At 43.7% G+C, this 23844-nt stretch overlaps 1 protein-coding gene across 4 annotated transcripts in view; it reads right to left on the bottom strand.

Moving 5' to 3' along the window:
- Window positions 1–4609: 4609 nt before the first annotated feature.
- The window catches only part of LOC120746927 (gastrula zinc finger protein XlCGF26.1-like), a 72562-nt gene continuing 53327 nt past the window's right edge, over window positions 4610–23844 (bottom strand). For 2 of the 4 annotated variants that reach the window (XM_040052480.1, XM_040052479.1), the window contains exons 2-3: window positions 8385–8570; window positions 4610–6776 (exon numbers count right to left, since the gene is read on the bottom strand). In XM_040052480.1, coding sequence (XP_039908414.1) covers window positions 5035–6741 — 1707 coding nt within the window. In that variant the 5' untranslated portion in view covers window positions 6742–6776; window positions 8385–8570 and the 3' untranslated portion in view covers window positions 4610–5034. The other 2 variants (XR_005698980.1, XR_005698979.1) reach the window with 2 other exon arrangements.

Raw genomic sequence — 23844 nt, 5'->3', positions numbered from 1 at the left:
TCGTTTTATTTTGTTGTATTTATCTTAAAGGCCGGTCCCTGAAAATATCGTCTGAGTTGTCCCTGGTGCAAAAAAGGTTGGGGACCGCTGCCCTAAAAAATGTAGAGAAAGTCAGGATCTTTGGGCTTATGTCCACTAAGCATATTTTTTTGTTTGTTTGTTTTGTTGTACTGTACTGCTCCAAGACTGACCACTAGCTTTTTTTTTTTTTTTTTCTCTTTGGCTCTCAGCGAAGGCGGTCGCACTTTTCTCCTCTCCTGCCCTTATCTTCCCTGCTTAGCTTCTTATGTCCTTGTCTTGTCTTGTGTTTTTACTTACTTTTCCCTGAACACTCTCTCACAGTCTGTTCTCTAAAACCTAAAAGATGAATTATGGATTTGATCAACTGGTCTCTGAATGCAATTGACACCCCTTCTCAATGAGAAGTCCGGGCTCGGGTGAGCCTGACTGCTGAAGATATCTACCTATTTGGAACCATGATAACAGGGTTCTTGCTGATCGGAACTGGCTTGGCCCTGGCTTATCGCAGAATTAAGGAAGCGGAACCGGCTGTTCAAACCCCCACAAGGCTGCCCGCTGGGATTGAAATGATGGGACGAGGCGTGAGTTTCTCAAAATGGGCTCATTGAGTGCAGCACGGAGAAGATCTTGGAGAACAATACTCAGAATAAGATCTTTGAGCGCAAAAAAAACTGGATTACATCTTGGGGAAGTGCACTGCGGTCGTTAGTTCTCAGAACTTGCTCTTTGACCACAAGAATGACAACATCACAGAACGTAAGTTTGGATAACATCATAGAAAGCTCACGGCTCTCCAACGGGAAATTGAGAGACTAGTGTTGGACTGTTAGAACAGCTTTGAAATTCATATGAGTTGTTCGCACTAAAGTAAAAACCACCATCACTTCATGCGGAGACCCCTTCGGCTCCAGCTGCAGCCTCAAGGCTGGAGCTGAACAAAACACCCTGATAACGAATGTGTTTAGACTGTTCCCCCCATTCCATGCAAGGCCACCTGGGTTGGCTGGAAGACTGTTTACTTAGCCTGGCGGGGCAAAGGACACTGTCTCAGCTGAACTCTGGACACACACACACATACACTGATATGCACACATTGATCCCCCCTCCCTTTCCAAACGCCTTCGATGCTTGTGCCCTACCGGGGAAGATGGCAGTCGACTGGACCAGCGCAGACACGCTGCAGGACCGGATGCGCTGTCTACAGCGGCTCTCTCTTACCCTTTACCCTCCCCTGTTGCTTGTCTTGTGTTTCTATGGTGTATTGATAGTCATGTGCTTTTTGTGCTGAGGTGTTTTTTCTGTTATCAAACTGTTCTCCCACTAGGAGCTCAGTCTGAGTGGAGTTTTTTTTCTCCTCCTCTTACCTCATGTTATGTATTTTCGTTGTTTTTTTCCTATCAGCCTATGTTATGTTACTGCCTAGTTAGTTTCATGTTTTAAATGTCAGTAAATGCGCCGCCCTGTGGTCCCTTTAACCCTTTAAGACCTACCATAGAACCAAGTCCGCCAGAGCTTATATTATATTTTTACATGTTGGTGTGCCATTTTTGGGAGCATTTCAAGTTACTATACATCAATACAACCATTATAGCCCAAATTTTAATAATATGTATGCATTAAGTGCATAGTAATTACAGAAATTGCAAAAAAGTGCAATAAACTACAAAAAAATTGAAAATCGTTTTGTTTTTTTAACATATATTTCTAGTTAGAGAAATTTAAGAGGCTTATCCCTCAAAACTGTAAATACAAAAAAGTTGTACAAAATAGTTTCCCACCCAGGGAATTTATTTTGAGTGTTTTCATAGTTTTATTTTTTGAAATACACCAATTTTTATATACTGCAGGAAAAGCTAAAATAATTATTATAGTGCAAATTTGCACAAAACCAGCATATGCATCAAAATAAACTATTTCCAGCAGTGCAATTTGAGTTCTAAGCATCCCAGAAACGACACAGAAAGTCATAAAGTCAAAGATAACTTTTAAAAACACCAGTATAGGCTCATAGTAGTAGTAGTAGTATTTATTTATTGTCATTGTCAAGAACAATGAAATTGCGTTTGGGGCTTCCATACACCCAAAAAAAGAAGAAAATAATAAATACCCCTTAAAACCCAAGTGTACATATTTAACCCAGTGTGACTCCAATGCAATAAGACAATCCTTAGCAATAATGTTCGTAGAAATTCAGACAAAGACCTGAGAAACATGACAAAATACAACAATGCACCCATTCAATATTATATCATGAGGCCCTGATGGTAAAAAACTACATTTCCGTGAAAATTACGTCACTTCCGGTTTCGGGCAGGTCATGGCGGACATGCGATAGTTCGTGCTGATGGACGTAGGAAGTGTTACAAAACAGCTGATCGGATCGGCAAAGCCTGTTTCTGGAATATTATGGTTTTTTTTGCTGCAAGTGCTTTTTATGCAGTTTTTGCAAAGCTATATGTGGAAGGAAACTGTGACCTAGGACAAGCTGATGGCATAAGATGTAAGTACAACTCCTCCGGTTTCATATGCAAAAAAAATTATTGCGCTAGCTCACGTGGTTGCAGTGCTACCGGGATTTAAAAATAGGTACGCAAAAGGGAGCGTGCCCGCTCTGACCGGTTTTAAAGGGTTAAGTCGATATTTTGTGACAGTAGAAGAAGAGTTAGACAGGAAGTTCATGTTTTCTTGCTATGTTGCTTCGAGATGGCTGTTCCACATTCATGTCCTTCTTTGGGTGTTTGTTAAAGCATTGTCTGTAAGTACTCAATGGAAAAGCAATGAGACACTCCAAGTGTTGTCTTTATGTGTGATGGACCACAGTTAACAAGTTTTCTATGTGCTATTCATATGTAAATGAGATCGCCAGTTCATATGCTAATTAGCGGTGCTAATCGTCATGCTAGCTTCTCAAATGCATTGTTATTATCATTGGCACAAGTTGTTGTTTACAGTACAGATGAGTAATGTACATTTCCACATATGTTTATTGTTACAGTTTCACAAAATGAAAGAACCAGTAAACTTCTCAAGATCTCATCTATTGTCTGGAGTTCCTGGGTTCATGTTTAGCTGTGTGGATAGCTAGTCAGACTTCTAGCGAGGCCATTTACAGCCTACCTTTCTGACATGTCTCCTCAATGTGATGTTTGTGTGAAGTTGGTCAGAAGGTTCCTTTGTAAGTGCGCATGCGCCATTAGCGTGCTGCCTGCTGTAACCCTAATTTCCTTCAGGATTAATAAAGTATTCTGATTCTGATATCTGAAACAACTTGTAAAGTGAGCACAGAGCAGAAGTACATAAGGGTGAAGGCTTATGAGAAGTGTTGGCACTGGGATCTGCAAAGTGTCATCTTAAGACTACTTGCAAGCAATTTATAAAGACCCACCCGGATGCCCTCCATGCTGTAAATATAAAGCATGTTCCAGACGACGGGCCTGCTCCCAGAGAAAATTATGTATTCAATCTGAATCAATGGTCAGGCTGCTACTTAGTACTGCTGTTAATATTTAATCAAGTACCATTTATATTGTCAGATAGACCCTATAAAATATCCTTGCTCTCATACACAGCGACTTTACCATTTCTGGTTCGGGACCACTGTCTTCTAAAGGCTGGTAAGTTTTCTGGTACAAAATGTGAAGAAGTAAATGTGATGCATTCAGCTAGAAATGGAGCGGACAATGTACACTCCAATAGTGGATTTAGTGATCAGTGTTCATGACACTTTGCATACTAATGATCAAGGAACTGACCTCACAGCCCATTGTTCATTCATTATGCAAAAATTATGCAAGTGTTTATAAGATTGGCGAAACCTGCAGTCAGCTGAGACTGAAGAAGTCTCTGGGATGAGTTACGAAACGTTTGTCCCACTGAAAACGCTACGTCCAGATGAACAGAATCAACTTCTGGGATTTCCTTACCTGGATGATTGAGCATGCATCAAGATATTACCCACAATTACTTAGGTACACGGGAACAAAGGGACAGCAAGTCAGTTTCTTACAGAGGAAGAAATAAACAAATAATTATACTACAATTAATTTTAAGCAGTGTGTAATTATTCAGAAAAAAAACTGAAAGATACGTCACATCTTTCTACATTTTATTTTTCATAGGATTCATTTAATCTTTAACATACTGCCTGGACAAAATGACAAAAATATATGACTTACAATAAAAATATTTTTACTGCAACATAACAAAAAATGAAGGTTTGTGTCTTCATGGAGCAAAACACACTCACATCCTGTAAGAAAACAGACCACTGAAAACATTAAATATATTCTTACCCATTCTTTAAAATGACACAAATTTATGAATTTACTTTTTTTACTGTAACATTAAAAATTGCAGGAATGGTTGTGTCCTTCTGGAGCAAAACAGACTCACAGAATATTGTAAGACAATAGAGCCCATTTAAAACACATTTCCTGTGAGTTACAACAGAAGTGGCGCAGCACTGACACTGATAATTACCTCACGATGAACAGCCAAATAAACAGTAACAGGTCTGACAGTTTGACCCAGAAGGTGAACTCTTCTGACATTTTGCTTTTCTTGTGATCAGATGATGGGAGTAATGTTGGCTCTGCATGCTGTTTGTGGACACAGCCAGTGAAGTGTAACTTGCTAAACTTGTGTTGGGATAACTAACTCCATAAGCTAAGATTTTGTAATCGCGGCTCGATCGCTTCACAACATTCATGATCTTCTCTTAAACTCTTTTTCTTTCCATCCTGTCTTGCAGCTCTATTGTCATCATCCTTTCCTGAGTATTGCCCTCTCTTTGAAAAAGGAAGAAGGGGCTCAGAATTGATGTAATCCTGCCCCCACCTTCAACCCAAGTATGTGTGGTAGTCACTGCTACCACACAAACATGTCCTGAACCACGCTCACATACTTCTCTGTCACTTCTGACTTCATCATGCAGTACCACAGTGCCTCTTTTTGCACTCTTTCATGTTTTCACTAGATCTACAAAGACAGTGAAGCTCTGACTTTCTCAGGAAATTAAAGCTGAATTCTGTGAAGCCTGATCTCAAGCTTTTTAAGTTTGACGCAGCATCCAGAAGAACTTTTGTTCAGATCCCCTGTTTCTCCCACTGTGTTCAAATGAACCCTGTCAGGGTAATGTCCCATTGGTCTGCCACTTTTCTCACAGGAGGACACTTTGTGGGTCTTTTGATGGCTCAATAGACTTTTGTAATGGATGAAAGACTTTCCACACTGATCACATACAAATGATTTAACTCCAGAGTGGGTGCGCTGATGTGATTTTAAGCCAGTCATACGAGTAAAAGCCTTTCCACAGTCACCACATACAAATGATTTAACTCCAGAGTGGGTGCGCTGATGTGATTTTAAGCCAGTCATGCGAGTAAAAGCCTTTCCACAGTCACCACATACAAATGATTTAACTCCAGAGTGGATGAGCTGATGCATTTTTAACCTACTAATCCCAGTAAAAGAATTTCCACACTGATCACAGCTGAATGGTTTAACTTCACTGTGGATGAGCTGATGTGCTTTTAAGCGGTAATTCTTAATAAAAGACTTTCCGCACTCACCACAGGTGAATGGTTTCACACCGGTGTGGATCAGCTGATGTGCCTTTAAATGACCTTTCAGAGTATAGCTCTTTTCACACTGATCACAGCTGAATGGTTTCACACCGGTGTGGATCAGCTGATGTGATTTAAAGTAAGCTTTCCTAGTAAAAGACATCCCACACAGATCACAGTTGAAAGCTTTAAATTTCATGTGGACGACTTGATGTTGTTTTAAGGTGCATCTCTGAGTAAAGGTCTTTCCACATTGATCACAGCTGAATGGTTTCACACCGGTGTGGATCAGCTGATGTGATTTTAAGTGACCTTTCTGAGTAAAAGACATCCCACACAGATCGCAGCTGAATGGTTTCACACCGGTGTGGATCAGCTGATGTGCTTTTAAGTTGGATCTCTGAGTAAAGGTCTTTCCACACTGATCACAGCTGAATGGTTTCAAACCGGTGTGGATCAGCTGATGTGATTTCAAGTGAAAAATCTGAGTAAAGGTCTTTCCACACTGATCACGGCTGAATGGTTTCACTTCACTGTGGACGAGCCGATGTGCTTTTAAGTTGGATCTCTGAGTAAAGGTTTTTCCACACTGATCACAGCTGAATGGTTTCACACCAGTGTGGATTAGCTGATGTGTTTTTAAGCTGCATCTTAGAGTAAAGGTCTTTCCACACTGATCACAACTGAATGGTTTCACACCGGTGTGGATTAGCTGATGTGTTTTTAAGCTGCATCTCTGAGTAAAGCTCTTTCCACACTGATCACAGCTGAATGGTTTAACTTCACTGTGGATCAGCTGATGTGTTTTTAAGCTCCATCTCAGAGCAAAGGTCTTCCCACACTGATCACAGCTGAATGGTTTAACTTCACTGTGGATCACCTGATGTGTTTTTAAGTTCCATCTCTGAGTAAAGGTCTTCTCACACAGATCGCAGCTGAATGGTTTCTCTCCACTGTGGATGAGCTGATGTGTTTTTAAGTTGCTACTCCGAGTAAAAGACTTTCCACACTGATCACAGGTCAAGCTTCTGTCCACCCTGTTGGCTCGCTTGCGTCTTCTGATCTGCTTCATAGCAGGAAAAGTCTTTTCCACAGTGATCGCTGCTGGCTCATCTTTACTTGCTGGTGCTGGATGTTTTTGGTTGATGTCTTCCATGTGCTGAGGTTTCGGCCTGCTTTCACTTCTTTCTGCTGTAATGACAAAGAACCCAAACAGTGACATCAGGTCTATACCTTCAGCTCATCCACAAGTGCCCCCTCTTACCTCACAAAGATAAACAGTTTCACCATCTGCCAAACGTCTCAGGTGCCTGGGGACGCTATGCTGTGGTAAATATTTGAAGTGAGCTCATTTTGGGGATAAAAGTAGTAAAAGTTCAACATTGTGAATAAAATTTTGGCTTGTGTGACTTCAAAGTTTTTTAGTTTTTACTTTGTTCAAATTTGAAGAACATCACACTTACAATGTGCAGTTCAGGTTGTATGTGTGAGAGCTGTACAACCAAATCCACACTGACTCAGATTTCCCTCTGATTAACCACGAGGGTGTCACAGTTATCAAAGTCTGCAGACACTGTCAGCTGCAATCAACACCTTTTATTATAATGCACAGGTGAGTTATAATGCATCTCCACTAGAAGATGGTCCCCTGTTATCTACTTTTTCACAGGCAAGCCTGGGCGAGAGTCTACAGCTTTCTACCCCCCAAGGACACGTAGTCTAATGCCTTTATTTTTCATGGCCATGTCTACTTAATACTACACTATTCGGTTATATGGCATTTTAGTTCATATACAGCATAGAATTGAGGCACTTCAAATAATTTCATCTCAACACCTCCTTCCTGGAGATAAGGAGAAGGAGTCTCACTATCTGCCTCATGTCTCATGGTGCCTGGGAGTGTCAGTCCAACTCACTCACAATACCCATCTGTGTGTGGAATAACCTGTGAAATACGTATTTGATGTTTTCCTGTATGTAGAACCAAGTCACACAAAATGTACTATAGATATTACTAAAGTGATATTGTCAAAACATATGATCAACACATAAAATAAAGAAATGTCCATCACAAGAGTTAGCAGCTTACACAAGAAAAGACGTCAGAAAGAATATGAAAGAAGAAAAGTGGATTTTTAATGAGGTCATGCTGAGCCTCTTGTCCCGATTGTTTTATGTTGGGCTGAGAACAAACAACCAATACTCAGATCAGGTCCAGTACACAACAATTATGTATTAAGCACATATGTGGGAGACGTACATGATACCACCCTCAGTGTAGTCTGGTAGATCTCATAGAGGAAGGACAAGAACTTCTTTATTTAAAGGGTTGTACACGCTAAAGATGCATGAGCAAGTTCCTTTTTACAACACTTAGAATGCAGTTTCGAGACCCTTTCACCCCCAGCTGTTTCCTGTTGATCGTTATGAGGCCCGTGATCGTGTATGCCACATCCTGAGTACATCCTGTTCTAACCGCCCCTGTGCAGGAACGTATGCAGTTACAAGCAAAACACTTCTTTTAATGTGTTTTAGTTTAAATATTCTTTTGCTTCTTGACTGACTGACTGACACTTACTGAAATACTGCTACGTGTATATTTCCCACAATATCCACAGACATCACCTTCATATGAACGGAAACAGAGAGTTTATCTCAAATGATAAAACATTAAGTTCCTGAGGCAGACAGACAGAGAGGCTAAACAGAAGGCAGAAATCAAACCAAAGTGAGCTAAGAGAGAGAGACCCTGTAGAAAATGATGAAGTTAAGCAACCAGTGTAGTTATAACTGACTTACTCTGGATCTCCTCTCAGACTCAGGAGGGGGCGAGCGGGCCGGCTTTGTAGTTGGAGTCGGACCAGCAGAGACAATGGGCTCACTGACCTCCACTCCCCAAGTCAGTCACCACGAGGACAAGTTCTTTGTTTAGAGATGATTTAATCCAAGCTCACCAACAACATCACTCAGCTGTCCTCGTCAGAACTAATGAAATAAAAGCAGTTACATTTAGAAACGTCAGTTTACTAAACATAAAAATATTGCTCTATTAGCCTCGCTCACATGTTCTGTAAAGATTAAATGACTTAAATCATCACGTTGTTTACAAAAACACATTTTTACCAAACTCAGCGAACAATTGCGCATCCAGAAATAACTGTTTTATCTCGTTTGACATGGAAACTTAAAATTACAAAGACACACTGAACACACCTTCCTACCAGCTGTAACCTAACAGGAGAACGTACGTTCGTCTTCGCAGCTGCGATACATACCTGACAAAAAGCCGTTCATCAATTAGATTTAACACGACGCTTCTCCACAATACTTTGATGCGGGTTCTTCAAAAAGTGCCCATTTTTAAAACGGCGGAAAGACACGGCGGAAAGACACAGCAAAGAGCACAGTACGCACACCCCTTCTTCTTCGTCTTCTTCTTCTTCTTCTTTTTTTTTTACAAACCTTTATTTAAACATCATTATACAAAGTAGAATTAAACAGCACTATATTAAAGGTATTGCACAAGCTCATGGGAAAAAAACATAAAAAGAGGGATGTCTTCCTAAACATTTGGATTTGTGAATATGAAATTTAACTATTAAGATTAACAAGTTAATCACACATCTGTTGTGGTTTTGGTGTTTGTGTAGACCATGTTTGTAAATAAGAGTCCATGCTAAAAAAGCTTGGCGATGAAATGCAGAGATTTATATAGGGATTTTATCAATATTAAAATTATAAGTAAGGACACCTTCCTTAGAAAACTTGTACATAGGTATAGTATCCAAATGGATGTAGGATTTGTAATTATATTTTTAACCAATTTATTTTGAATGTGTTATTTAGAGTGTTAAAATCTAACACATTAAGTCCTCCATTGACACAGGAGTTCATAAGAACTGTTTTTTAAATGTAGTGTGTCCTATTTTTCCAAATAAAGTTGAAAAGTAACTTATCAACCTCTTTTATGAGTTTATTATCAAGGTGCAATGCCAATGCAGCGTATGTAAGATGAGAGATACCTTCTGCTTTAGTTTTTAATACTCTGCTTTTTAATGATAAATCTCTTAAGAGCCACTGAGTAAATCTGTGTTTGAGTTTCACTAGAATTAGATAAAAAATTTGATTAATTCTTCTTTCCTGGTTTTTGGTTATTACAATACCGAAATAACGAACTTCTTGTTTTATTGGAAGGAACAATAGTTGGGCAATTAACTAAAACAGGTACAGGGACCCGTTTTGGGACAGCCTCTTCTTTTCCCTCTTTGTATGTTAAATCTGGGTGAAGTACTGTTTGTTAATTTGACACTGCTGTTACTGTTATAATGTTTTAATCGCCGTAGAAAGTAAGTACCAAAACCATATCTATCTAGAGCTTGAAATATAAATTCATGCTTCACCGTATCGAAGGCCTTGTAGAAGTCTAAAAATAATATGAAACCACTGCTATTTATCAGAATAATCCAGAATATCTAAAACCAATCTGATATTGTTATATGTCTTTTGGGCATAAAGCCAGATTGTCTTTCATCATTAACCGAGTCAACAAGCATCTTAAGTCTGTTAGCTAAAATTAGAGCAAGTATTCTTTAATCATTATTTAATAAGCTATTTGGTCTGCAATTATCAATCATTAAGAGGTCCTTATTTTGCTTCAGAAACAATGTGGTCAAACCTTGATTCATCGTAGTTTGAAGTTGGTGGTTTCATATGCTTTCAACAAAAACCTCAAGAAGAAAGGAAGAGAACTCTTCAGAAAAAAGTTTTATATAATTCTGCAGTATGATCATCTGTGCCTGGAGATGTATTATTTTTAATAGCCCAATTGCATCTGTGACTTCTTCTAATGAGACGGGTAGATCACATAATATAGAATCTTCTTGGCTGACAGATTTAACATTCAGCAATTATAAGAGGTGATCTGAAGCTTCCTGAGAAAATGTACAGCTAAAAGTTCCTTATAGAAATGACTACAGAGTTTAGAGATTAATCTGTAATCCTCTGTTATAACCACATTTATCATTAATTTGCTAATATTCTGCTTGAGTGTTTCTTTTCTAAGCTGAAGAAATAATAGGAATTGCGCTCACCTTCTTCAAGATCTGGATCTGATAAAAGCTCCTTTTGCTTTGTCTGAGTATAAGCCATCTAATTTATCTTGTAATTTAGCAAGGTTCAATTTATCCTCTTCAATTAGTGTCAATTTGAGAGATTGTATTTTCTTCCTCTAATCTTTTCGATTTCACGTTAAGGCTGCCAACCTTCCTTAAATATTTGTCAATTTCAAATGTTAATAATTCCCAGTTATTTGCAAACTTTAATTTTTCTCGAGCTATAGATCAATAGTTTGAGATCAGTTCTTTAAGATCCTTTTTCACATCATCTTTCTCTAAAAAAGAGCTGTTGAGTTTCCAATATGTAGATTTAACAACAGAAGATTTAGGGGAAGTTAAATTTATTTTAATACGGCTTTATGATCTGTTGCTTGCGAAGGCCACCTACATCTATGCTATCGCTATCAAAACTTTCCAAAACTGTCATGAATCGCTGTGTGGCAGACAGGAATTGGACCCAAAATGCAGGCTCTTAGACACGAGGGATGAACTCAAAACCACAGCTTTATTTGCTGGCCGGGAAAAGCATACAAAAGCAAAAGAAAACTAAACTGAACTGGAAAATGACAAACTAAACACTCAGAGAGACACAGGGTTTAAATACACTGGGAAGTGTGTGAGACACAGAAGGAGGGCACAGCTGGGAGAAATCAGAACTGACGAGACAAGGAAGCGTAATCTGAACACACTGAGATCAGACACGGACCTTCAAAAAAAAAAAAGGGAAACACACACGCAAAGACACAGACTCAGAGACGCAGGCTTAACGCAGAGACCTGACTACACTAGAGGGGATACACAGGCAGGGACGACAGAAAACAAAGGGAGCACAGAATAAACACTGGGAAACCAAAAACACAAACAGTTATCATTCATACTATCAAAAATAAGAGTACAAAATCAAAAACACTGGGTCACTGACCCAGAACCATGACACAACCTAACCAAAAGTCTATGCTTGAATGTCTCGAGTTAGAATTGTTGCACTAAGTAAACGTTTTGGAATGAGGATATTTGAATCTCCAAATGTCTATGAGTTTAAGGCGTACTATAACAGCTTTCAATGTAGTAGTAATTCTTTTTTTTTTAACACTTGTAGTTTCCCAATTATCATACATAGCATTCTTATTATTTTACAGAAAACCACAAAACAATAATCCCACAGATCATAAAGACAGATAATACCAAGACAGGAAAAGGGAAACAAAAAAACAAAACAAAAGAACAAACAAACAAACAAACAAAAAACACAGCAACAACAGCAAAAAAAGGGGGGGGGGGGGGTGCACCTCTCTATTGTTTTTACAGGACTGTTCTAGGGCAAACAAAAACACTGAAGATTCCAGTTCCAGACCGGGTAAATTGTTGACGTATGTTAACAGAGGGTTCCATGTTGTGTGGAATTTGCCGATGGATCCGTTCAGAGTACATCTGATTTTTTCCAGTTTGACATTTTGCATAACATCCGTTATCCAGCGGTGGTGTGATGGAGCAGTAGTAGACTTCCATTTAAATAAAATCAGGCGTCTCACTAATAATGACAAAAAGGCAATGACCCTCTGTAAATGGGCAGGGGGAACAGAAGTCACAATACCAGAGAAACAACCAAAAATTATCACCAAGGGGGAGGCGAGATGTTATAGGCATAGGCTTTAGAGATGACTTCAAAAAATGATGACCAGAAAGGAGCAATTTTCGGACAGGACCAAAACATATGAAGGGAAGTAGCTGGAGTCTGTTTGCATCTATCACACGATGGGTCTATGTCTATGTTCGGAAATATTTTTGCTAGTTTAACTTTTGAAAAATGTAACCTGTTTAACACTTTGAATTGTATTAGGGAGTGTCTTGAACATATAGAAGACGAATGGACCCTGGTAAGAGCCATATCTCACTCTTTGTCAGACAGCTGGGCACTGTCGTGGAAAATTTAACAATAACCTGCAACACACCCAGCGAGCTTGATTTGAAGTGGGTTTAATAAACACATTGTGATGTGGAGAGAGCATCCCAGTGAAACACCAGGACCATCTCCGGATTGTGGCCACCGCCGTTACATCTTATATACAGACACACAGACAAAGAACATTCCACAACCTTCACATTCCAACTTATAATTTTTATGTCAGCATTATCTGTGACAGGGTCCAATTTACTCTTTGTCAGAACCATGTAATTCAAAAATATAGATGTTTGCCCAATTCAAACGATAAAAAGCACAGTAGGTGCACACGGTGAATACAAAGCAAATGCCACACCAAAACAACACATAACACATAAACGGGCCTTAAAAAGGCTACCCCCCCCCCCCCCCCCCAAAAAAAGAAACTTCAACAGGGTATTGAACAAACTGTAACATCCTTTCATAATTTGAAAAAGAAAAAAGAAAAAAAAGGGCAATAACATCAGTAAAGAAGAAAAGAAAAAAAAGTTGAACATTTAGGAAGGTGTTCACCATCAAATATAAAATGTTCATTGCCACTATGACCAATGATATCAGCACATATTGAGACTAAAGAAATATTCAAAGTTTGACAGAGTAGCCATGTCTAATGATGCCACCTTCTGTGAAGTGATCTTCAATGTAATCAACCCAATCGTTACCATTACCTCGGTCACCAGTCTCTGCAGGGTGCGAGGCGGGGCGTCCGTTATCAATAGTGATATTATTATTGATGTAGGTCAGCGCCTCTACAGGGTCGGTAAACCTCAAGCGTTTCCCGTTGTGTGTGAACTGCAGAATGGCTGGGTAGAAGAAACCGAACCTGACCTTCGCAGCGTGGAGCTTCCTTTTGGACTCGGAGAAGGCTGCGCGTCGTTTGTTGACTTCTGGGCTGTAGTTAGGAAATATGTGGAATCTCGATCCGTTGAATAGGAGTGGCCCCTTCTGTCTGACAAGGCGTAGGATAAGCTCTCTGATCAATTGCTCTGGGCTCCTTTGATCAGCTCCATCACCTAGTGGGGGTGGGGGGTCATAGTTTGGCCCCGCCTTCACTGTTGTGATTGGTGTGGGGGTAGGGACAGGCTTAAGGCGTCGGGGGGTTCCCCGGAGGCATCTTCCTTGGGGGGCTCAAGCCGGGGTAGCGGTCATGTCCGGTTAGGGGCTCTGTTGGCTCTCGGGTGACTGTTTCCTCGCGGCTGCGTGCAGCGGGGCTAGGGGAGGGTCTGTGCTGACGGACGTGGGTTACTGACCTGGTAGCCTGGCTGCCCCTGGGTGGGTCCGGGATGGGCGTGAGGTTCTGGGGGCGCTCCGTCTCTGGGCTGGGGCCCGGGCCGGGCCTCAGGGGCTTGGGTCCTGGTTGGTGTGTTGCCGGGGTTGTGGGCGGGTGGGTGCATGGGGGCCCAGCCCTGGAGCAGGGTGCCGCCAGTGCATCGAGCCACCTGGGGGGCTCTTCAATTGGTGGGGAAGATTGTCACATCTCGCAGGAGCTTTCCTCTCCTCAGGGGCTCTCTCTGCAGGAGGGGGAGACACAGGAGAGGTGGAGGAAGATCTCAGCCTGGGTGTTTATTGTCTTATGTAGTCTGGAAGAAGAGTGGATGGTGGGGTGGGTGCAGTTTTCTCTGTGGTGGGGTTGGGTGGACTGTCCCGGGCTCTGTGGGGCCGGGAGGCGCTGCTGCGCTGGGCCCCGGTCTGGATGGGCCTGGGCCCCCTTTCCCTGGCGGGTTGCGGAGTATGGGGGTGCCTACTGGGGTCAGCGGGGGAGCTGGCCACAGGGAGGGGTCACTTGCCCCTCCCTTCCTTCCCTCCCCATCTCCAGCTGCCTCCCTCTTCCCGCTCCACCACAACCACCCACACATGCAGGACCTTGGAGTAGGGGTATGTCACCAGGGTGCAGAGGAGGCTACCCCCCCCCCCCCCCCCCCCCCCGTCCCCTTCTGGCTGCCTCTGCCTCAATTTTATCCCACAACTTAGACATTCACATTACTCACACTCTCATTACACATACATATAGGATCTTGGGGGTGGGCACGATACACGGAATCCAAAGTACCATCAGGGTGTACACCCCACCCCTGGCGTCGTTGCCCACCTCTCAATGTTAAATACACGTAGACATTGAGGGCTAGCAGGAGGGACCATGCGCTTACCTGCTGCTCTCTGGCAGGTAGCTCCATGCCCTCCTGGGTTTTAAATGCACCTTAGAACACACATGCATCAACACTACAATGACAACACCCCCTGGCTTCTGCTCCGCGGCTGCTGAGTGAGCCCTCATCTGGGACTCTCCTCAGCTCTTTCTGGGACAGTGGCGCGGCTGCCCCTCTGTTGGTCTTCCTTGGTCTCTTGTGTTCTGGGGGCCTCTGGATGTCTGGAGTTTTGATCTCCTCCATACCTGCTTCATGCCCTGGAGGACGGGGCTGTGGCCCCCCCACACCCTCTAGCAGATCATTACATGAAGGAACCTTTAAAAAAAAACAAAAAAACAAGCGCGTCCATGCTCACAGGTGTACAAACGGGTGATCACACCCACAAACTACACCCTTTTTGGCTCCTACCTCAAAGCACACTGTGTTCTGTTGATCTTATGTGCTGCACAATAATGTTTAATATTTAGTATTTACTGTCATATTCCCATATATCATTGTGATGTTGTTTATTTTATTACTCTTGTTCTCTTCTGCTTGTTTTCTTTTTTCTTTCTCAGCAGGTGATCCAGGTGATTGATATATGCATTTTTTTTCTTTTTTCTGCTAATTCTGTTGGTTTTTGTCTTTTGCCCTTCTCCCCCGTCCCTCTTCTCAGCTGTTTCTCTTTCCCTCTTTCTTTCTCCCCTTCTTTCCCCCAGTCAAGTCTGTCCCGTATTCAGTAAGTGAAAATAAAATAAACAATAAAAGGTGAATCAAATGGACCATTACGGCAAGGCTGGGATGGTCAATTTGGTAAAGTAAATCCGTTGGGCATCTTTCTTTGCCTTTAGACAACAATTCTGATGGCAAAAGAGCCAAACGGGACAGGCGCAAAAAAAAAAAAAAAAAAGGATAAGCTCTCTGGTTTGGAAGTGGAGGAGTCTGACAATGAATGGACGTGATCTGTTGTCGCCATCTACTGGTTTAGAAGCCAAACTCCTGTGGGCTCTATCCACCAATGGCGGTCTCTCAAAGTTGTTCTCACCAAGCACATCAAAGAGTAGTTTGGTGATGAATTCCGCTGGCCGTGGTCCCTCCGCATTCTCTGGTATCCTCACAATGCGCATATTCTGCCATCTGGTGTAGTTTTCCAAATATGCCACTGTTAAAGTGAATTGTTAAATGTTGTAATTAGAACAACATACACAAGGACTAACAGACTCAAACACAGTTTCTACCCAATTGCAATATCATGTCTCAATGCTACTAAAAGTAGATGACTTTCATTGCCCCTGTTGTCATTTGTGCCCTTGATGTTGGAATGCTTTCAGACATGTTTTGTTGGATGCGCTAACAAACTGACTGAGTGATTGATTGTTTGAGTGATATATCAACTAGGTCGTATGTTGAGTGTCTGTATGGGGCCTTAGGCCTGGATTGCTTGGGTGTATTTACTGTATGAGAACACTGTATTTTATATGTATTTCTATCTTTTATATCATATCTATTATAGTTTTTAAGTATTTATCTTTCGTGATGTTGCACTGACCGGAGACATCTTTCAATTTCATTGTACTTTTGACAATGACAATAAAGAATATTCTATTCTATTCTATTCTATTCTATTCTATTTACATTGGTTTAACTCTGTGATGAAAGGAATTCATTAGTCCCCCTCCCCAGCTTCTCGAGGTTCGGGGGGGGGGGGGGGGGGGGGTATCACAAGCACATCCTTGTGAAGATCTGTTTCTTGTGATGTTGCTTCCTGCCTTTATAACCCTTTTGGTCAGCAGGAGGTCACACACACACACATTCTCACAAGCATACAGATGTTTACACACACATACACACACACATTCGTACGCACATACACACATTCTTACCTGCACACACACACACACATACATACAGTGCATTGTCTTTGTAACCAAGTGGGGTTTATGAGGGGAGGTTCTATTGTTTTGTGTCAACTGTTTTCCCAATAAAAGGCAGCAAGCAGAGGCCGGATTTGGGGTCATTTTGTGGTAGACACCGACTAGGCCTCCCTTGCATGTAAATCGATTGATTGCTGACTGTCTTGTTTTCTTCATGACAAATAAGTCTCTAAACCAGCGGGCCTTGTGAAAACACAGACCCAACAGTCACCTTCTCTCTTAAAGCCTCATTCTCTTTAACAAGCAAGGATTGGGAGGTCTTCATGCTGTTTAGTCTCTTGTCGAACTCATTCATTCCTTCTTCCATATCGGTAATTCGTTGGCTGTACCCACTCAGGATTGAATGTAGAGAAGCAATAGATGCCCGGTTCTCCTCCCGAAACGAGTCGATAGAGGCTTGTACCGCCGTAACTTCATTTGCTAGTGCGTCCATGCTGTTAGCGTTAGCGTCTGTTTCTGTACTGGCCGAGGAGTTTGAATCGCCCCGCGCTGTGGCTTTCCCACCCTGTCGTTTGGGCAGTTTAGGAGGCATTCATCCACTCATAGGATAATAAAGTCACCTACTAAATGTTCAACCGAAGTTCAGTTAGTTGCAAGGTGCAGAATGAATGAATTTAATATATTAAAGCGGGAGCTGTGGAAGACACGACTACTTACGACCTATGCTCAAGCGCCCCCCCTCCCAATGTAGTATTAATTCTGTTCGAATGTCCTGGAGGAAATTTATCTATTTCAGCATCCATAATACAGTTAAAGTCTCGACCTAGTAATAATTTGGCATTTGGAAATTTATTTAACCAGCTAGATTTTTTTTTCATCACCGTCAAAAATAAATGATCATTTTCTACCTTTGTGTTAAAATTGGCTTTATGTTTAAAATTGTTTTGAAGACCCCTAGCATAAAAAAAAAAAGAAAGTACACAAATTGACAAAGAAATTAAAAAAATATGCCCTGCCTGGGATTGGGTTACCGGGGCTCCGCCCTGGAGCCCGGGCCTGGGGAGGGTGCCAGAGGACGAGCGTCTGGTGGCCGGGCCTTAGTCCATGGGGCCCAGCCTGGCACAGTCCGAAAAGGGGACATGGGCCTATCCTCCCACAGGCCCACCACCCGCAGGAGGTACCATAGGGGTCAGGTGCATGGTGTGCCGGGTGGCGGTCAGGAGTGGAGGCCCTGGCGGACTGATCCCCAGCTGCCAAAACTGGCAATTGGGACATGGAATGTCACCTCTCTGGTGGGGAAAGAGCCTGAGTTAGTGCGTGAGGTTGAAAGGTACCGGCTAGATATAGTCGGGCTCACCTCTACGCATGGCTTGGGCTCTGGAACCAGTCTCCTGGAGAGGGGCTGGACTCTGTCTCAGTCTGGAGTTGCCCCTGGTGAGAGGTGGCGGGCTAGGGTGGGTATTCTAATATCCCCTCGGCTTGCTGCTGGTACGTTGGGGTTCTTCCCGGTGGATGAGAGGGTTTGTTCCCTGCGCCTTAGGGTCGAGGAACGGGTCCTGACTGTCGAGGAACGGGTCCTGACTGTCATCTGCACTTATGCGCCGAGTGGTAGTTCAGAGTACCCAGCCTTCTTAGAGTCCCTGGGTGAGGTACTGGAAGGTGCCCCACCTGGAGACTCTGTTGTCCTGCTGGGAGACTTCAGTGCTCACGTGGGTAACGACAGCGAGACCTGGAGGGGCGTGATTGGGAGGAATGGCCTTCCTGACCTGAACCCGAGCGGTGTTTTGTTATTGGACTTCTGTGACAATCACAGTTTGGCCATAACGAACACCTTGTTCGAACATAAGAGTGTCCATAAGTGCACGCGGCATCAGGACACTCTAGGCCACAGGTCGATGATCGATTTTGTAATCGTGTCACTAGACCTGTGACCATGTGTTCTGGACACTCGAGTAAAGAGAGGGGCTGAGGTGTCAACTGATCACCACCTGGTGGTGAGTTAGATCAGGTAGCGGGGGAGGACGCTGGACAGACCTGGTGCACCTAAACGTGTAGTGAGGGTGTGCTGGGGAACGTCTAGCAGAGGCCCCAGTCCACGAGATCTTCAACGCACACCTCCGGCAGAGCTTCAACAGCATTCCGAGGGAGACTGGGGACATTGAGTCCAAATGGACCATGTTCAGCATCTCCATTGCCAAAGCTGCTGCATTGAGCTGCAGTTGCAAGGTGGTTTGTGCCTGCTGTGGTGGTAATCCCCGAACCAAATTGTGGACACCAGAGGTGAAGGGAGTCATCAGGCTGAAGAAGGAGTCCTATCGGGCTTGGTTAGCCTGTGGGACTCCGGAGGCAGCTGACAGGTATCGACAGGCCAAGCGGAATGCGGCTCGGTTAGTGGCTGAAGCAAAAACTCGGGTGTGGGAGGAGTTCGGAGAGGCCATGGATAAAGACTTTCAGACTGACTCGAAGAGATTCTGGCAAACCGCCAGGCATCTCAGGAGGGGAAAGCGGTGCTCTACCTGCACTGTGTATAGCGCTGGTGGAGCACTGCTGACTTCGACTGAGAAAATTGTCAGACGGTGGAAGGAATACTTTGGGGACCTCCTTAATCCCACTGACATGTCTTGCGAGGAGGAAGCAGAGTCTGGGGATGAGGGGAATGACCCGCCAATTGGTGAGGTCACTGAGGCAGTTAAACAACTCCTTGGTGGCAGAGCCTCTGGTGTTGATGAGGTCCGTCCCGAGTTCCTGAAGGCTCTGGATGTTGTAGGGCTCTCCTGGTTGACACGCCTCTACAATGTTGCGTGGAGATCAGGGGCAGTACCCCTGGACTGGCAGACCGGGGTGGTGGTCCCCATCTTTAAGAAGGGGGACCGGAGGGTGTGTTCCAACTACAGGGGGATCACACTCCTCAGCCTCCCTGGGAAAGTCTCTGCCAGGGTGTCTGTAAAGGTTCTCAGTCATCCAGGTCATCGTAGTCTAAGGAGCTTGGAAAGAAAAGCGTCTGGACTTCTTTGTGTTGCCACTTCACAAGTGCAATGCACAACATAGAAGAGCCACCTCCACGGGACAAGACTCAGCAGTTTATCTGCATCTAAAGGACAAAGGTCACTCTTTCGAGGATGTCAACGTTCACATTTTGGACAGAGAGGACAGATGGTTTGAAAGAGGAGTGAAAGAAGCCATTTACACCCACTGGGATCTTTGAACAGAGGCGGTGGTTTACGACACCAACTGTCTGCCATCTATAATCCAGTTTTGAGAACCCTTCCCAGACGCCTTAACGACCACTCACATGCTGGGCCATCTGACCTCAGGAAACCACATGATAGGGTGGGGCCAGGTTTCACAATGAGGTCACCCGAAACCCTGGCTGATTGGGACCCACACCCACTTTCACACCTTGGCTCATGTGATTAGGTAGATGATCATCAGGGGATCCTTTGTCCCTCTTTGAGGGGAAACTCCCACTGGGTTTAAATCTGGGACTCTCCACCATTGACCCTTAGAACTGAAGAAGCTTCTCAGATGAGAGGTGAAACGTCTTCAAGAAACACAAAGAAGTCCAGACGCTTTTCTTTCTAAGCTCCTTAGACTCTATGCCAGGGTGTTGGAAAGGAGAGTTCGTCCACTAGTCGAACATCGGATACAGGAGGAACAATACGGTTTTCGTCCTGGTCGCGGAACACTGGACCAGCTCTTTATCCTCTCAAGGATACTTGAGGGTGCATGGGAGTTTGCCCAACCAGTCTACATGTGTTTCGTGGACTTGGAGAAGGCATTTGACCGTGTCCCCTCGGGGTGTCCTGTGGGAGGTGCTGCGGGAGTATGGGGTGTCTGGCCCATTGCTACGGGCCATTTGATCCCTATAAGACCGTTGCAAGAGCTTGGTTCGCATTGCCAGCAATAGGTCATACTCGTTCCCGGTGGGTGATGGGCTCCGCCAAGGCTGCCCTTTGTCACCGATTCTGTTCATAATTTTTATGGACAGGATTTCTAGGCGCAGCCAAGATGCAGAGGGCTTTCACTTCAGTGGCCTCAGAATCTCATTTCTGCTTTTTGCGGATGATGTGGTTCTCTTGGCTTCATCGGGTGATGTGAAGCAGCGGGATCAGCACCTCCAAATCTGAGGCCATGGTTCTCAGCCGGAAAAGGGTGGAGTGTCCACTCCGGGTTGGGGATGAGTTCCTGCCCCAAATAGAGGAGTTTTAAGTATCTCGGGGTCTTGTTCGTGAGTGATGGGAGAAGGGAGCCGGAAATTGAAAGACGGATTGGTGCTGTGGCTGCAGTGATGCGGACGCTGCACTGGTCCATCGTGGTGAAGAGGGAGCTGAGTGTAAAAGCGAAGCTCTCAATTTACCGGTCGATCTACGTCCCTACCTTCACCTATGGCCACGAGCTGTGGGTAGTGACCAAAAGAATGAGATCACGGATACAAGCAGCAGAAATGAGCTTCCTCCGAAGGGTGGCTGGCCTCTCCCTTAGAGATAGGGTGAGAAGTTCAGCCATCCGGGAGGGGCTCAGAGTAGAGCCGCTGCTGCTCCACATCGAAAGGAGCCAGCTGAGGTGGTTCGGGCATCTGAAAAGGATGCCTCCTGGGTGCCTCCTGGGCGAGGTGTTCCGGGCATGTCCCACCGGGAGGAGGCCCCAGGGAAGACCCAGGACACGCTGGAGAGATTATATCTCTCGGCTGGCCTGGGAACGCCTTGGTGTTCCACCCGAATAAGTTGGAGGAGGTGGCTGGGGAGAGGGAGGTCTGGGCTTCTCTGCTTAGGCTGCTGCCCCAGCAACCCGGCCCCGGATAAAGCGGATGAAGATGGATGGATGAAAAAATATGTAATTGGAATGTAAATTGATGTTAAAGTAAGCAGATTTCCCTTCTTCACATGCTTTCTTTATAATGGGCCACAGCTTCAGTCTGTTTTCTTTGTCCTCTCTCATCAGGTCTTCAGTGAACCGCAGATGATTATTTTGAAGGAAAGGATTGTTCTTGGCAGCTTTCCATACCACATCACGAATTCTCCTTAAGATGAACTGGATGATGATCCCCCCGGGTCTGTGATAATTTTGTTTAGGTTTCCACACTCGATGAGTGATGTCTAAGATCTTGAGAAGCTTTTCCTTTTCTGCTAGCAGAATTGTTTGGCATATGTCATGTTTGGCCTTTGTGTGCACATCTTCTTTCTCCAACTCCAGTTCCCCATACAGTCTCAGGTTCCAATGGTTGTTGCGTTCAACTTCAGAAATGTGTTCGTCACAATTCTGTGTAAGCATTTCGTTCTTCTTAACCCTCTTTTCAATGTCTATAACCTAATCATTTATATCTTTTAACACCGTACGAACTGTTCCTACCATTTCTTCAGTGGCGTCACTTCTGGTGTTGATCAGATTGATCAAGGTGTTAAGCGCTTCAGCTTTCAGGGAGTCACTGTCAGAGTGACTGGTAGATAATGTTGTTGTTTTTTAGCCACTGGAGGCTTGGAAGGTGTTACTGGTAGTGGTGGAAATTCTTCTTCAACCATCTGCTGACAGTCCGTTTCTTTTAGGTAGTTATGGTTGCTAGCTAGCACACTAGCTGCATGTGGTTCGCTCGAGTTACTCAGCCTTTTCTGAACAGATTTCAACATGTTGTTGTTATTAAATTTGGTTTCAGAATTAGCAGGTTTAATACGCTGATCTTCAACAAAGTCTTGGAAGGTAGAAAGACGTTAAATAGGTGCTAAAAACTGCTTTATGATATTCTAATGCTGAGAGCTCAAAAAAATTCTCCTCACGCCACCATCTTGCCCCATCCTCGTGCTCTTGCCATATTGCGACCTCCACAGTGTCCCTGCTTCTTCTTCGTCCCCTTGCTTCTTCTTCTTAAGTTTTATTGGCGAATTGCCAACAATAAAATGGTGCGTTACTGCCAATAACTGGTATGGAGTGTGGACTGGAACGTCGACAATCAAGCCCTCCGCAAATATTTACACTAATTTAAAAACTGGAAAACGGCCTGATAACATTCACGTCTTGAGTCCTTTTGCAGTAAATCAATAAGATCCAGTTTAATTTTTATGTTACTGAGGTTTTGGATCAGTTACCTTCTCTCCACCTGATATTTCTGACAGTGTAATATGATATGTTCTATAGTTTCCCCAATCTGCAATAATCACATTTCCCTGCAATACAGGGAGTGCAGAATTATTAGGCAAATGAGTATTTTGTCCACATCATCCTCTTCATGCATGTTGTCTTACTCCAAGCTGTATAGGCTCGAAAGCCTACTACCAATTAAATCATTCACTGCCAGCCATTGGCAGTGAATGAGTTAAACCCATTGACTCATTCACTGCCATTGACGGCTATAGACGTCAATGGCAGTGAATGAGTTAAGCATATTAGGTGATGTGCATCTCTGTAATGAGAAGGGGTGTGGTCTAATGACATCAATACCCTATATCAGGTGTGCATAATTATTAGGCAACATCCTTTCCTTTGGCAAAATGGGTCAAAAGAAGGACTTGCAGGCTCAGAAAAGTCAAAAATAGTGAGATATCTTGCAGAAGGATGCAGCAGTCTCAAAATTGCAAAGCTTCTGCAGCGTGATCATCGAACAATCAAGCGTTTCATTCAAAATAGTCAACAGGGTCGCAAGAAGCGTGTGGAAAAACCAAGGCGCAAAATAACTGCCCATGAACTGAGAAAAGTCAAGCGTGCAGCTGCCAAGATGCCACTTGCCACCAGTTTGGCCATATTTCAGAGCTGCAACATCACTGGAGTGCCCAAAAGCACAAGGTGTGCAATACTCAGAGACATGGCCAAGGTAAGAAAGGCTGAAAGACGACCACCACTGAACAAGACACACAAGCTGAAACGTCAAGACTGGGCCAAGAAATATCTCAAGACTGGTTTTTCTAAGGTTTTATGGACTGATGAAATGAGAGTGAGTCTTGATGGGCCAGATGGATGGGCTCGTGGCTGGATTGGTAAAGGGCAGAGAGCTCCAGTCCGACTCAGACGCCAGCAAGGTGGAGGTGGAGTACTGGTTTGGGCTGGTATCATCAAAGATGAGCTTGTGGGGCCTTTTCGGGTTGAGGATGGAGTCAAGCTCAACTCCCAGTCCTACTGCCAGTTTCTGGAAGACACCTTCTTCAAGCAGTGGTACAGGAAGAAGTCTGCATCCTTCAAGAAAAACATGATTTTCATGCAGGACAATGCTCCATC

The sequence above is a fragment of the Simochromis diagramma genome, unplaced genomic scaffold (genome assembly GCF_900408965.1).
Source record: "Simochromis diagramma unplaced genomic scaffold, fSimDia1.1 OVJJ01000606.1, whole genome shotgun sequence".
Taxonomy (NCBI): domain Eukaryota; kingdom Metazoa; phylum Chordata; class Actinopteri; order Cichliformes; family Cichlidae; genus Simochromis; species Simochromis diagramma.
The sequence above is the reverse complement of the archived record's forward strand: the minus strand, read 5'-3'. Positions and strand labels throughout refer to the sequence as shown.